The 13804-nt window shown below is 42.2% G+C and overlaps 1 protein-coding gene across 1 annotated transcript in view; it reads left to right on the top strand.

The window, feature by feature from the left end:
- Nucleotides 1–13804, top strand: part of LOC126994186 (zwei Ig domain protein zig-8-like) — a 53239-nt gene that overhangs the window by 27401 nt on the left and 12034 nt on the right. Inside the window, exons 2-3 of the mRNA XM_050853442.1 lie at nucleotides 7119–7390; nucleotides 10953–11157. Coding sequence (XP_050709399.1) covers nucleotides 7119–7390; nucleotides 10953–11157 — 477 coding nt within the window. The remainder of the gene's footprint in view (nucleotides 1–7118; nucleotides 7391–10952; nucleotides 11158–13804) is intronic.

Here is a 13804-nt window from a genome sequence, read left to right as displayed (position 1 = left end):
CATGAGAAAACGGTGATAAGAAAATGAGGCAGAGATGGTATTAGGATATCTGAAGGGGGGACGTTGTCTTGAATAGGGCTAATGGATGACAGAAGCAACCTAATGGAAATGACAATATAAGCAAGAGTAAGGCAGCAGAAAGGACAATTAAGAGAAGAGAATGGAAAAGGTAAAGGTAAGGTTAGAGGCATACACTATAGCTACGCATGGCCTCAATGCTCATCTCCGTCACATTGCCTTCTGAAAATGGGAAATAATGAAAGGTGGACTGAAGCGCTTGTGAGGGTAAAAGAAACCAGGGAGAGAGAGGTCTGGTAGATAAAAAGGGGTGAGAGATGGGGTGAAGGGAGAAGGGGTGAAGGGAGGGGAGGTACAGAGGCCGTGGCTAGTCTTTTGAAGGGCTGGCGTGAAGGGAGGCGAAGGGAGGGTGACATGAGATTGCGTTTCAGGGGGAGAGAGAGGGAGAAAGAGAGAGGGAGAGAGGCAAAGAGAGTACTCCATAAAAGGGTCTCAGGAATGACAGACTGCGGCAGAAGATAGGTGGAAACCCTTTGTGTGTGTGCATGTGTGTGTGTGTGTGTGTGTGTGTGTGTGTGTGTGTGTGTGTGTAGAAGGGGGTATTGTGTATGTGTTTGTGTATGGGTCACTGGGTGCATGTGTACGTATGTTTGTGTACCGAAAAGGGGAAAGAGAAATAACGAGAAGAGGGAGAGGAAGGGAGGGAGGGAGGGAGGGGGATAAAACACACAAACACACACACACAAAAAAAGGAAAGAGGAGGGTGGAGGAGAGCGTATCATCCTAACGGTTTAAGGCTCCTCGTCTACTGCACCAATAAAATCAGGTAACGCAATTGGCACAAAGGGTGAGACTCCTAAACGCCGATTGTGACGCTGGGAACAGAACAAACCACCACCCGTACCACAACCACCATGGCACTCATAACATCATCATCAGCAGGTATTCCTCAGGTGTTCCCTTATCATACCACTCCTGCAGACGCTTCCATAAGGCGCGCACGCTCTTGGGAAATCTTTGGAACGAATTTTTCTTCCCTTACTTTATCTTTTTTTTCCTCTCGATTCGGACACGTGTCGAGGATTTGCAGATTTGAGCCTAGAGGGAACGACACAGCGTCGAAAGGGACGGGGATGGGAAAATGGTGAGGCATATTTACGTCGTGTGTGCGTGTGTGTATGTGTGAGTGTGTGTAGGAAGGAAGAGGAGGAGGAGGAGGAGGAGGAGGAGGGCGGAACTGGGAAGGAGGATTGAAGAGGAGGAGGAGAAGGAAGGATGTACTCGTGAAGGATCTTGAGGGAGGATAGATTTTGATCCGCTGGTTTCCTCGGAGCCCAGAACACCGCGGGGTCGAGGCTTGAGGTTCCGTGTTTCCCGAGGTTATGGCGCCGCGCGAGAGCCCCTCAAAAATAGCGGACGTGATGGACGATGCAAACATTCCCATAAACTCCTTTTTTTTCCCCGCCCGATACACTAAATCCAGTGGAGTCGTTTTGCTCTTTGCTCTATTTCCCCTCTTGTTATTCGCATCATGTCTGTCTGCCTTTTGCATTTTTACTTAATTTCTCTGTACTTGTATTTTGAGAAGGTATTATTTTCCCTTTATTTAACTTCCTATTATTATTTCACTCATTGTTAATTACAGAAATATTCCCTCTAGAGTTACATGCATTGAGTTCTGTTTTCCGTTTGCTGTTATATTTTATTTCTCTATACTTGTATTTTGGGAAGGTATTATTTTCCCTTTATTTAACTTACTATTATTATTTCACTCATTGTTAATTACAGAAATATTCCCTCTAGAGTTACATGCATTGAGTTCTGTTTTCCGTTTGCTCTTATACTTTATTTCTCTGTACTTGTGTCTCCGAAAAGTATATATTATTCTCCCTTTATTTAACTTATTATTATTATGCCACTTATTGTTAATTGCAGTAATATTCCCTCTAAAGTTACATGCATTAAGTTCTGTTTTCCGTTTGCTGTTATACTTTATTTCTCTGTACTTTTGTTTTGTAAAGGTAAATATCTCTCTCCATATATCTATCTCATTTTTGTCATGTCTTCCAATGTTTAAATCTAATCTGCCCTCTCGAGTTACAAGCACCACGTTTTGTTTTATGTTTGCACCTTTACACTATTCCTCTGTACTTATGTTTCCTAAATACACATCTCACTCTCCATTTATCTATCTTAATGCTGTCATGTCTTCCAGTGTTTAAATCCAATCTTCCCTCTCGAGTTACAAGCATCAAGTTCTGTTTTCCGTTTGCTCCTTTTCTTTATTCCTCTCTACTTGTGTTTCGTAAAGGTATATATCATTCCCCATTTATCTATCCCAATTCTGTCATGTCTTCCAGTGTTTAAATCCAATCTTCCCTCTCGAGTTACAAGCATCAAGTTCTGTTTTCCGTTTGCTCCTTTTCTTTATTCCTCTCTACTTGTGTTTCGTAAAGGTATATATCATTCCCCATTTATCTTTCCCAATTCTGTCATGTCTTCCAGTGTTTAAATCCAATCTTCCCTCTCGAGTTACAAGCACCACGTTCAATTTTCCGTCTGCAACTTTTATGTTATTCCTCTGCACTTGCATTTTGTAAAGTTAATATATCATTCCCCATATATCTATTTCAATTCTTTCGTGTCTTCCAATGTTTAAATTTCATCTCCCCTCCCGAGTTACAAGCACCACGTTCTGTTTTCAGTCTGCAACTCGATTTTATTCCTCTCTACTTGTGTTTCGTAAAGGTAATATGTCATCCTTCATTTATTTATCTTCTTTATGTCAATTCTCTCGATTCTTATATCTTACATGTTTTACTTTATTCCTTTATACTTGTTTTGTACCAGTATATCTCTCGCCATCCATCATATTTTCATACTCCTTTCCAACGCTCATCTTCTCACAGTTCTCGTCTAGTTATGTTATCTCCAGTAATATTCTCTCCTCATACTCTGTTTTCTGTCCTCATTTCTACTTTATTCCTAGATACTTCTGCCTCGTAAATGTAAATGACGTCCTCTTTTTCATTTGTCTTATTTTTATCCTTCTTTCCAATGTTTATTTTCTCACAGGCTAAGTCTATTTATGCTATTCCCAGTAATATTCTCTCCTCATGCTCTGTTTCTGTTCTGATTACCACTTTATTCCTCGATACTTCTGCCTCACAAATATACAAGTCGTTCTCTATTTCATTTCTCGTATTTTTATCATGTCCCCCAATATTTATCTCTATCGCTCTATCGCACTCTTTTTACCTTATTTCCAGCAATGTTCCTTCCAGAGTTACATGAATTATTCTTTATTACTTTCTTATTTACACTTGTGCTTCCTAAAGGTATATATCTCACTCTCCATTTATCTATCTTATTTTTATCATGTCTCCCAATGTTCTTCTGTATCGCTGGATTATTCTCTTTACGTTCCTGCCATTAATATTCCCTCGATCAGCGTATCCAAACGGTACATTCATTCCCCGTTCCAGCCTTACACAAATAGTTTCTCTTTTACCCTTGATTGTTCTGCATGTAAATTTTCCTATAACCGGATTTTCATTTGAGCGCATATCGGGTTTTATTGGATTTCACTCTTCCTGTAGACACGCCTTAAAACGCTGAATGGCTGACCTGAACCTGATGGATGGGAGAGAGTGAGTGAGTGAGTGAGTGAGTGAATGGTTAGGGAAAGTGAGTGAGGGAGTGAGGGAGCGGTGAGGGAGTGAATGAGTGCAGTGTGAGTGAGTGAATGGGCGGTGAGGAAGGGTGAAAGGCGAACAAACAGTGATGGAATTGGAGTAAAGTTTCCGATGTCTGTTTGAACGAGAGAACAACGTCAGTAAAAACGATGGAGCGAGAGAGACTACTGCATGATGATGATGATGATGGTGATGATAATGACGACGACGATGAGAACGATAATGACAACAAAAACAAGAATAAAACAACATCAAGAACGCACAAAATTAAAGAACAATGAACAAAGAACACAAGATTAAAGAACAATATCATGACGTTACTTCCATCGACGTAAATAATTCATAAAAAAAAAAAATACATGCACACATACACATACGATTTTTTTTCTTTTGCTTATTCTTTCATGTTTTGCCCTACAGCTGCCTCCGTTACGGTAAACAAATGCACACACACACAAAAAAAATATGGATATACGAACACCAGAGGGACGGATCGCTTATTTTCTAGTACGTCAAGCCCAGCAAAGAGGAGGTTAAGCTAGCGTCGAATATTCACACATTTACTAAAACCTCACGACCACTACAGCCACCCACCTACTTCTCGCCTCTTTAAGGAAACGCTCCCCGCGACCTTGGCCCTGATGCCTCGCCGTTCCAGCCCCAAGATAATGGACCCAATGAGCCTTGAGATATCATTACCTGGCCGAGACGTGAACCCAGGCCGCTCAGGTAAAACGCTCCCACGGCTCTCCTTCGCGTCTCTAACATTCTACGGCCGCATCAAGTATATTTTCCTTATTTCGGCGGGTATTTTGGGGGGTCCAGCTTCTCTTTTTGAATGTTTTGTTACTTTTTCTTCTTCTAGTCTACGTTTAATTTCTTCTAGTTTCTTTAGTATAGTCTAGAGTAGTTTTGTTCTTGTTTCTCTTTCTCTCTCTTCTTTATTTCTGCTTTATATAATTTTCTTTACATTTATCTTTTTTTCATTAATGTTCTGCTTCTCTTCCTCTTCTTCTAGTATTATGTTTATCACATCAATTTTTTCTTTTATTTCTCTTTCATTTATCTCTTCCTTTCGTCCATCTCTTCTAGTCTGTCTTATTCCTTTTTTTTTTAATTTTCATGTTTTCTTTTTCTCCTTTTTTTATCTTTTTTATCCTCTTAATGTCCTCCTCAGTACTCCCTTCCCTCCCCCTCCTCCTCTTCCTTTCCCATATCACGGCCAAACAATCATCCACAATCACACACATCGCCATTATTTCTCTCTCTCCCTCATATCATAAAACACAATCTCGAATATATATAAAAAAGAGAAAAGAAAAGGACTTCTAAACTACCTTTGATAAACGAGCCACATTCTCCTCCTCCGCCTCCTCCTCGTCCTCCTTCACATTCTCCTTTAACTTTTTCCCTCCTCCTCCTCCTCCTCTTCATCCTCCTCCTCTTCTTACTTCTTCTCTCCCTTCACGTAAACAAACTGCTTGCATCTCCAGACTCGGCGGTGAAGAAAACAACAAAATCCAATAGTAATCGAGGTAGTTTTTCTTCTTCTGTCCTCTTTCTTCCTCTCTCGTTTTCCTCTCTCTCCTTTCTACTTGTTCCTGATACTTTTCATTTGATCTTCTTATTTCTTATTCATTTTCATCTATTTTTTTCTCATATTTATCTTCTTGTTCTTGCTCTTGTTCTTCTTGTTCTTGTTCTGGCTTCCCTTCTTCGTCGTCTTTTTCGTCTTCTTTTTCTTCTTCTCCTTCTTCGTTTTCATCTTCTTATTATTGTTATTGTTATTATTACTCTTTATCACTGTCATTTCTTTTATCGTCACTATTATTATATTTTCCTCCTCCTCAATCTCTTTCCTATTTTTTTTCTGTTTTCTTTTCTCTCTCTCTCTCTCTCTCTCTCTCTCTCTCTCTCTCTCTCTCTCTCTCTCTCTCTCTCTCTCTCTCTCATCCGCAGGGTAGGTGGAGGAGGAGGAGAAGGTGGATCAGGAGGGCGCGGAGGCACATTGAGGCTTCCACACTAACAGCTTTGCCTTCCTTCTCCCCTAGGTATTGTCTTCTCTCGGCTGGCTTTCTTCTTTTTTCCGCCGTCTCTTCTCTACGTCGCGTTTTTCGTTGTCTTTTCCTCGTGTATTTCTTCCTCAGTGTCCCCCGGAGCCGTTTTCCCTGGCCCAGCCTTCCGTTTTTTCCCCCTCTTTCGCCTTCAAGATCTTTTCGCTTCTTCAGTTCAGCTGTTTCTTTTTTCGCCTTCTTCCCTTCCCTGACTTTCTTCTCCTCCTCTCCTCTTTTGTTTTCTTCTCTACCTCTGCCTTCAACTTCTCTCAACTTTCCTTCATTGTTTTTCCTCTCCGTGTCTCACTTTCAAATCCCTCAGTTGTTAACCTTCCTTCCTTTTACTATATAGTTTTCTTCTTCCAGTTGTACATCTCTATCTCTCTATCTCTCTATTGCACTTACTTCTTTCAACTGTTCCCTTCCTTCTCTTCACTCTCTCTTCCTCCTTCATTTGTTTTCCTCTCTATCCCCGCCTCTCCCTCTTACTCAGCTGTTTCCTTTCCCCCTTTCCACTCCTTCTCCTTCTTATTCATTTATGTTCCTCTCTGTCTCTGTTTCTCTCTCTTCTGCTTCTCTCAGGTCTTTCTTTCTTCCTTCCCTTCACTTTCTCTTTTTCCTACCTGTTGTTTATCTCTCTCTGTCTGTCTCTCTCTTGCAGTTGCTTCTCTCTCAGGTGTTTTCCTTTTACCTGACTTCCACGTGTTTCACCTTCTCCTCTCTTCCTATCTCACCTCCGATCTTCGCTTCCCCTCACTACCCTTGCGCCATCTTCACCCCTTCTTCCTTACTCTCCTCTCCTTATTCCCCTTCAGATCGTTCATCTCTCTCTCTCTCTCTCTCTCTCTCTCTCTCTCTCTCTCTCTCTCTCTCTCTCTCTCTCTCTCTCTCTCTCTCTCTCTCTCTCTCTCTCTCTCTCTCTCTCTCTCTCTCTCTCTCTCTCTCTCTCTCTCTCTCTTTACAGCTATTATCTTCCTTCTTCCTTACCTCCCTTCCTCCTCCTCTGCTCCTCCTTCTTCCTTAGTGTCTTCTCCTTATTTTCCCCAGACCGCTCCTTCTCTCCCTTCTCTCCCTCTCTTTACCTCACTTACCTCCCTCTCTCTCTCTCCTATCTCTCTCTCTCTCTCTCTCTCTCTCTCTCTCTCTCTCTCTCTCTCTCTCTCTCTCTCTCTCTCTCTCTCTCTCTCTCTCTCTCTCTCTCTCTCTCTCTCTCTCTCTCTCTCTCTCTCTCTCTCTCTCTCTCTCTCTCTCTCTCTCTCTCTCTCTCTCTCTCTCTCTCTCTCCCCCCACCCCCCGTTCAGGTAAAATTCTCTACTCCTTCGTCAGGTGGTCTCTCTTTTCCTCCCTTCAGGTGTCCTCGCAGCGGGTGCCAGCGGAGGCCCAGAGGAGGTGGAGGCCGCCTACCCACTAACGGGGATTGCTGAGGGCACGCAAGGCTCCTACATCAGGCTGACGGGCGTGGCGGAGGACGAGGAGGAGGACGAGGACGGGGTGGACGATATTGATGATGAGGTCGAGGAGGAGCCCTACTTCGATGCCTCCATGTCCCCGACCTACACCGCCTACCTGGGCAAGACAGCGACCCTCACCTGTATCGTCCACGCCGCGAAGAGTGACAAGTCGGTGAGGATGGGGGAAGGAAGGAAGGAAAGGAGGGAGGAAGAGTAAGAGGAAGGAAGAGGAAAAGCGATGCGGGTACAGTGGGAGAGATTGAAAGAGGAGGACGGAAGGGGAGGAGGGAGGAAGAGGAAGAAAGATGCTGGTACAGTGAGGAATATGAAGGGAGGAAGGAGAGGAGGAGGGAGGGGAAAGTAAGGAGGGAAGGGAAGGAAGAAGGGATAGGAGGAGGAATGGATGCGATGAGGGAGCATTTGTGACAGGAAGGAAAGAAAGAGCAAAGGTAGAAGGGAATGGGAGGGAAAATGGATACGGAAAATGTGGTAGTAGGGAGGGAGGAAGAGATGAATGAAGGAAGGAAGGGATGAGAAGGGGGAAAGGGGGGAGTGACTGGGAGGAAAAAATGGGTAGAAGGAAAAGGGAGGAAAAATAGATGAGGGAAAGGAAAGAGAACATAGATGCGGATGATGGGAAGAAAGAATGGGTTGGAAATGGAGAAAATGGGACGAAATGTGGATAAGGAAAATATGGGAGGAGGGAGATGTGATAAATGAGAGGAAAGAAGTGGAGACGGAGGAAGGAATGGGAGGGAAATGGATGAAGGAGAAAAATATAGGAACATAAGAATGTAAGGAGTCTGTAAGAGGCCGGTTGGCCTATACAAGGCAGCTCCTGTAATCCTAACCCCACCTTTCCTCACTATCCATGAATTTGTCCAACCTCTTCTTGAATGTATCTATGGTATTGTCACCCACAACATGACTGCTAAGCCTGTTCCATTCGTCCACCACTCTAATGGTGATCCAATTCTTGACTATGTCTTTGCTGAATCTGAATTTGTCTAACGTAAAACCATTGCTACGTGTCCTACCTGGCTCTTTTACCACCAAAACACTATTGACATCCCCTTTATTAAAGCCCTTCATCCATTTATAGACTTCGATAAGGTCACCTCGCAACCTTCGTCTTTCCAGAGAGTGTAAATTTAAATGCTAAAGTCTATCCTCATAAGGCAAGTTTCTCACCCCTGAATAATTTTTGTCATCCTTCTCTGTACAGATTCTAACATCTTGATATCCATTCTGTAGTAGGGTGAACAGAACTGGACCGCGTAATCAAGGTGAGGTCTAACTAGGGCTAAGTAAAGTTTGAGGATGACCTCAGCGCTCCTATTGCTTACGCTTCTCGAGATGAGACCAAGTACCCTGTTTGCACGATTCTTAGCCTGAATGTACTGGGCCCTTGGACGTAGGTCAGTTCTCACTAAGACTCCTAAGTCCCTCTCACACCCAAACCGGGTTAGAGGAGTGTCATTGTCATTTAAGGAGTAATTATGTGAGGGGTTATTCCTATCTACACTCAGAATACTACACTTCCCATCACTGAATTCCATCTGACACTGAGGGAGAGATAAAAGGAAAGAGAAGGAATAAGGAGGAGTGGATGAGAGGAAATAAGAGGAAGAGGAGGAGAAGAGGAGGAGAGGGAGAAAGAAATATAAGAAAAAAGGTATGAATAAGATGGAAAGAAAAAGGGAGGGAAGGAGGGAGGGAGGAAGGACGAAAAAGAGACGGCGAGTATCAGCAGAGAGAGAGAGAGAGAGAGAGAGAGAGAGAGAGAGAGAGAGAGAGAGAGAGAAAACTGGATGGAGAGAGAGAGAGAGAGAGAGAGAGAGAGAGAGAGTGAAGGGAAGAAAATGAGCGTCAGAAATACGGTGATGGACGGCAAGAGAAGGAAGAAATAAATTATGACAGCAGGAGGAGAAACGAGAGAAAATAAACCAAGTGTGAAAGAGTTAAGTAAAAAAATATACGAGTTAAGTAAAAAAAAAAATAATGATAAATGTTGAAGAGGAAACTTAGGTGAGAAGAAAATTATGAAGAAAATACTAGAAAAAATAAAGATAAAAGGAGTTAAAGATACAGAAAATAAGAAAAGACAGATAGATAGATAGATAGAGATTAAGAGTGAGATAGAGTACTACATATCCCTAATTAACACTTCAGGTAGGTCATTAGGACGTGTCAGGTGGGGAGGTGAGTGTCTCTGGCGGGTGTTTCGACCAATGGGGAATCAGAACCCTTATCCCCCTCTCCCTCCGCACCTAACTCCATATCAAAGAGGTTCGAAAGGCTTATCTGATACACCAAAGAGAATCGGGTCTTTTTAATTGTTCTTTGTAGTTCAAGGCGAGCAAAAGGAAAATAGACTAATAAAAAAAAAAAAAACATTTGCTCACTGGAAATCTGAAAACAATAACAAGAAAATTTTAAGGGTATTTCGTTAACAATATATTATAAACTACATAAGTAACAAATCAAAGTAAACGAATAGCTAACATAACTAAAAGAACTAATAAATGATAATAAAAGCATATATTAATAACTACATATAAATAACATCTATATAAATAACAATAAACTATGTAAATAAATCCCCATAACAATAAATTCATAAAAAATCACGTGTTCGCTGGAAATATGATAAAACAATAACAGTAGAATTTATTGGATATTTCGTTTTGCCTTTGTGGGTTTTTTTTTTTTTCATTTTCTCGTCTCTTGTTTTTGAATGTTTTGTATCCTAACCAAACACACACACGTGGAGTCTTTTATGATTTCTAGTTTATCTTTCAGTCTGCTTTATCCCCTTCTTTCCTTTCTTTCTTTTTTTATAGTCTCCTCTCTTCCTGTTTTCCTAATGTTTTCTATCCTAATCGCACACACAGAGGAGTCATTTATGTTTTCTAATTTATCTTTCAGTCTGTCTCGTCACTCCTTCCTTTCTCTCCTTCCTTCTTTATATATTCTCGTCTCTTTCTGTTTTCTTAATGTCTTCTATCCTGGTCAAACACACACAGAGAGAGGCTTTTGTATTTTCTAGTTTATCTTTCAGTCTGTTTCATCACTCCTTCCTTCCTTTCCTCCCTCTATTTTATATATATTTTCTCGTCTCTTCCTGTTTTCTTAATGTCTTCTATCCTAATCAAACACACACAGAGAGGCTTTTACGTTACCAAGTTTATCTCTCAATCTGCTTCGTCACCACTCTCCTCTCATTCCTCTTACTGTCTCTTCAAAAATATCTGCAATATTATTAGAGCTTACAATTTATCTTTCCATTCTTTGTCCACGTCCCGGGTTTTCCATTTCTCTGTCGTCTCTGTCCGGTTTGTTTTTTATGGCCTTATATCAATATTTTCTTCGATATCGTAACAGTTCATCTTTCTAAAACACTCGCTCCGCTTCACTTCACTTATTCTTCGTTTAGTTGGCAGGACACACAGTTTTCCACCCTTCACTAAGTTTATATAATTCTCTTCGTCGCTATGTATTTAAATCTACACACACATTGATTTAGGTACTTTTCATCTCACTTAACTCTACCCAACTCCTCCCTTTACTGTTCCTACATTATATTCTACTGTGCCTATAAAAAACGCTTCTTTCTTTGCCTTAATACTCACGCCCTTTCGTTAGCGTCTTACCAAACTAACACCTTTCTCTCACTACCTTCCTTGCGTCTCATCACATTAAGAACTCCTCTCTCTCTCTCTCGTCTCCCTCAGGTGTCATGGATCAAAGACCTGCGGATCCTGACTGTGGGTCGCTACACCTACACGACGGACCTGCGATTCGAGGCGATCCATCAGCAGTCGAGCACCGAATGGACGTTACGAGTGAGGCAAGTCGAGCTTCGGGACCAAGGGAACTACGAGTGCCAGATAACCACCAAGCCTATACGAACGTTCACCGTGTTCCTCAAGGTTGTAGGTGAGTGTTCAGGGAAGGAGGGGACAGGGAGGAGAATATGGATGAGGAATAGATGGGAGGATTGATATGTGAGACAGAAGAAGTGGAGAGGGAGAAGGGAATGGGAGAAAAGAATTGATGAAGGAGAGAAATATGAGAGGAAGGAAAGGCTAAGGGATGGAGAGATAAGAGGAAAGAAAAGGAAGAAGGAGGATTGGATTGAGGATTGAGGAGAAATAGATAAGATGAAGTACTGAAAGGGCCAGATAGCCACCAAACTCTTAAAAACTTTCATCGTGTTCAAGGTTGTAGGAGAATGCCTGGGGATAGAAGGAGATGCAAGGAGGGATGAGGGCAGAGGAAGGATGAGACAACATGGTTAAGGAAGGACAGAAAAAAATCATATGTTGAACACGTTGAAATATACGATAAGAAAATACGTTGAAAGAGGAAACCAAAAGCCCAAATGACATGTATGGTGTTCTTTAAGGTTGTGGATGAGTCGCACGGGTAGTGGATGATGAAACGCCTCTGGGAAGTGAAACATTTGAAAAAGGAAGTAAATTAGTTAAAGCCAGGCGAAACTAGAGACCTGGTAGAGGGTGGTTAAGAATCTATGTGAATGAGAGGCGACGGAGAAGGAGAGGGGGAAGAGGAGGCAGAGGAAGAGAAGGAGGAAGTAGTAATTAGGGAAAAAAAGTAGGAATATTTATGAAAGTAAGGAAATAAGGACGGGAAGTCGAGTAGTTCTCAAAGAAACATGACGGTAAGGAAGCAAAACACAGAAAGAAGTTATGACATTCTATACTCTCGGCGGCAAAGTCTTGACAAAAATCCAAAAAGTTATCCTTAATACACTCTTCAAGATCTTTGTTAACAGGATTACGGCAGACACCTTCCCCCTCATAATGTAGAAAGTTATCCTTCAAGATATTTGTTAACAGGAAAACATTGACCAGCTCCCCTCACCAAAAAATAAAAAGAAAGACAGGAAAGGAGCAGGAAAATTCTTGCACACAGCCGAGCGGAGGAGTCTAGTGAACTACGAAGAGCAGCTACAAGGCCGCAACACATCAAAACAAAGTCAGACAGGCGGAACAAAACCCACGGCCTTCACGAGTGGCCAAGTCACATCCCGAGGTCCTCCTTCCCTCGAGGCCTTCGGAATTTATTTTTACAGGAACTTTGACCCTAACAGAGGCAAGGCTGCTGCTCTCTCAGAACCAACGCCAACTTTCCGCTGTCCTCGAGGCCTCAAGTGCCCGCGAGACTTCCACCGATGTTCACTGTCAAGTTTACGTCGACAGGTACACGGAAAAGTTTGCAATTAGATATAGCGAGGCCTGACATTCCCTCCTACACCACCACCACTCCCTACACCAACGCTATCACCACCACCATATCTCCAGCAACATCAACACCACAGCCACGTCGACAGACACGATCCTAGCACCGCAAAAATATTCAGTAAAACATATTTCTTGCCTTTCTCTACCCCAGTCAACTCTACACTTGTTCATTGCTAAAGTTCACTCGGATAGATACACGGATAAGAGTCAAATCTTTTTATACGATACAGCAAACAGGTCGAAGGGAAAATAAATATATGTATAGAAGAATCATGTAACACGTAGCTCCACATACAAGGAAACAGAGGGTTATTGTATAGAGGATTCTTCGGCCACAGACACGGAGATCAATATAACTACTTGGCTCTCCCTTAATAAATGCCACTAATACGCTTGGTGATGTAAAAGGAGATAGAGAGGGTTATGATATATAGGAATCTTCGCCCATTACCACAGAGACAGAAAAAGCTACTTGGCTACCTTTCTCTTCCTTCCCTATTTTTATCTTCGTCTGGAAATGGGTTCAGTTTATAGTCTTTTTTGACACTCCTTATTTGGTTGCCTTCCTCTTCCTTCGTTATTCTCATCTTCGTTTGCCAAGGAGTTCAGTTCAAAGTTTTTTTCTGCCACTCCTACTCATTTGGTTATATTCCTTTTCCTTCACTATTCTCATCTTCGTCTGGGAAGGAGTTCAGTTCATTGTCCTTTCTGCCACTCCTTATTTGGCTACCTTCCTCTTCTTTCACTATTCTCATCTTCATCTGGCAAGGAGCTCAGTTTCTTTTCTTTTCTGCCATTTCCTTAATATTTGGTTACCTTCCTCTTCCCTCACTATTCCCATCCTCGTCTGGTAAGGAGTTCAGTTCATCGTCTTTTCTTTCACTCCTTCTTATTTGGTTATATTCCTCTTCTTTCGCTCTTTTCATCTTCGTCTGGCAAGGAGTTCAGTTCATTCAGTTTCTCCTGCCACTCCTCCGTCTATCTTCTCCTTCCCTTACCTGGCGATTCTAACCAACAAGGCGAAGTGGATTACAGTCGCGTGTTCTAAATTAGTGTTCAAATATTCGGTGACAAGAAACATGCGTCCTTCAGTCATCCAGGAATGTTATCTCTCTCTCTCTCTCTCTCTCTCTCTCTCTCTCTCTCTCTCTCTCTCTCTCTCTCTCTCTCTCTCTCTCTCTCTCGTTTCATTGAGGGCACAAAGATCAATTATTATAGGTAAAGCACGCGAGAACGGACACACACACACACACACACACACACACACACACACACACACTGACGAACACACCAACACACACACGATAAAGAGCCATCGC

This window comes from Eriocheir sinensis, unplaced genomic scaffold (assembly GCF_024679095.1).
Source record: "Eriocheir sinensis breed Jianghai 21 unplaced genomic scaffold, ASM2467909v1 Scaffold741, whole genome shotgun sequence".
Classification (NCBI taxonomy): Eukaryota; Metazoa; Arthropoda; class Malacostraca; order Decapoda; family Varunidae; genus Eriocheir; species Eriocheir sinensis.
The sequence above is the reverse complement of the archived record's forward strand: the minus strand, read 5'-3'. Positions and strand labels throughout refer to the sequence as shown.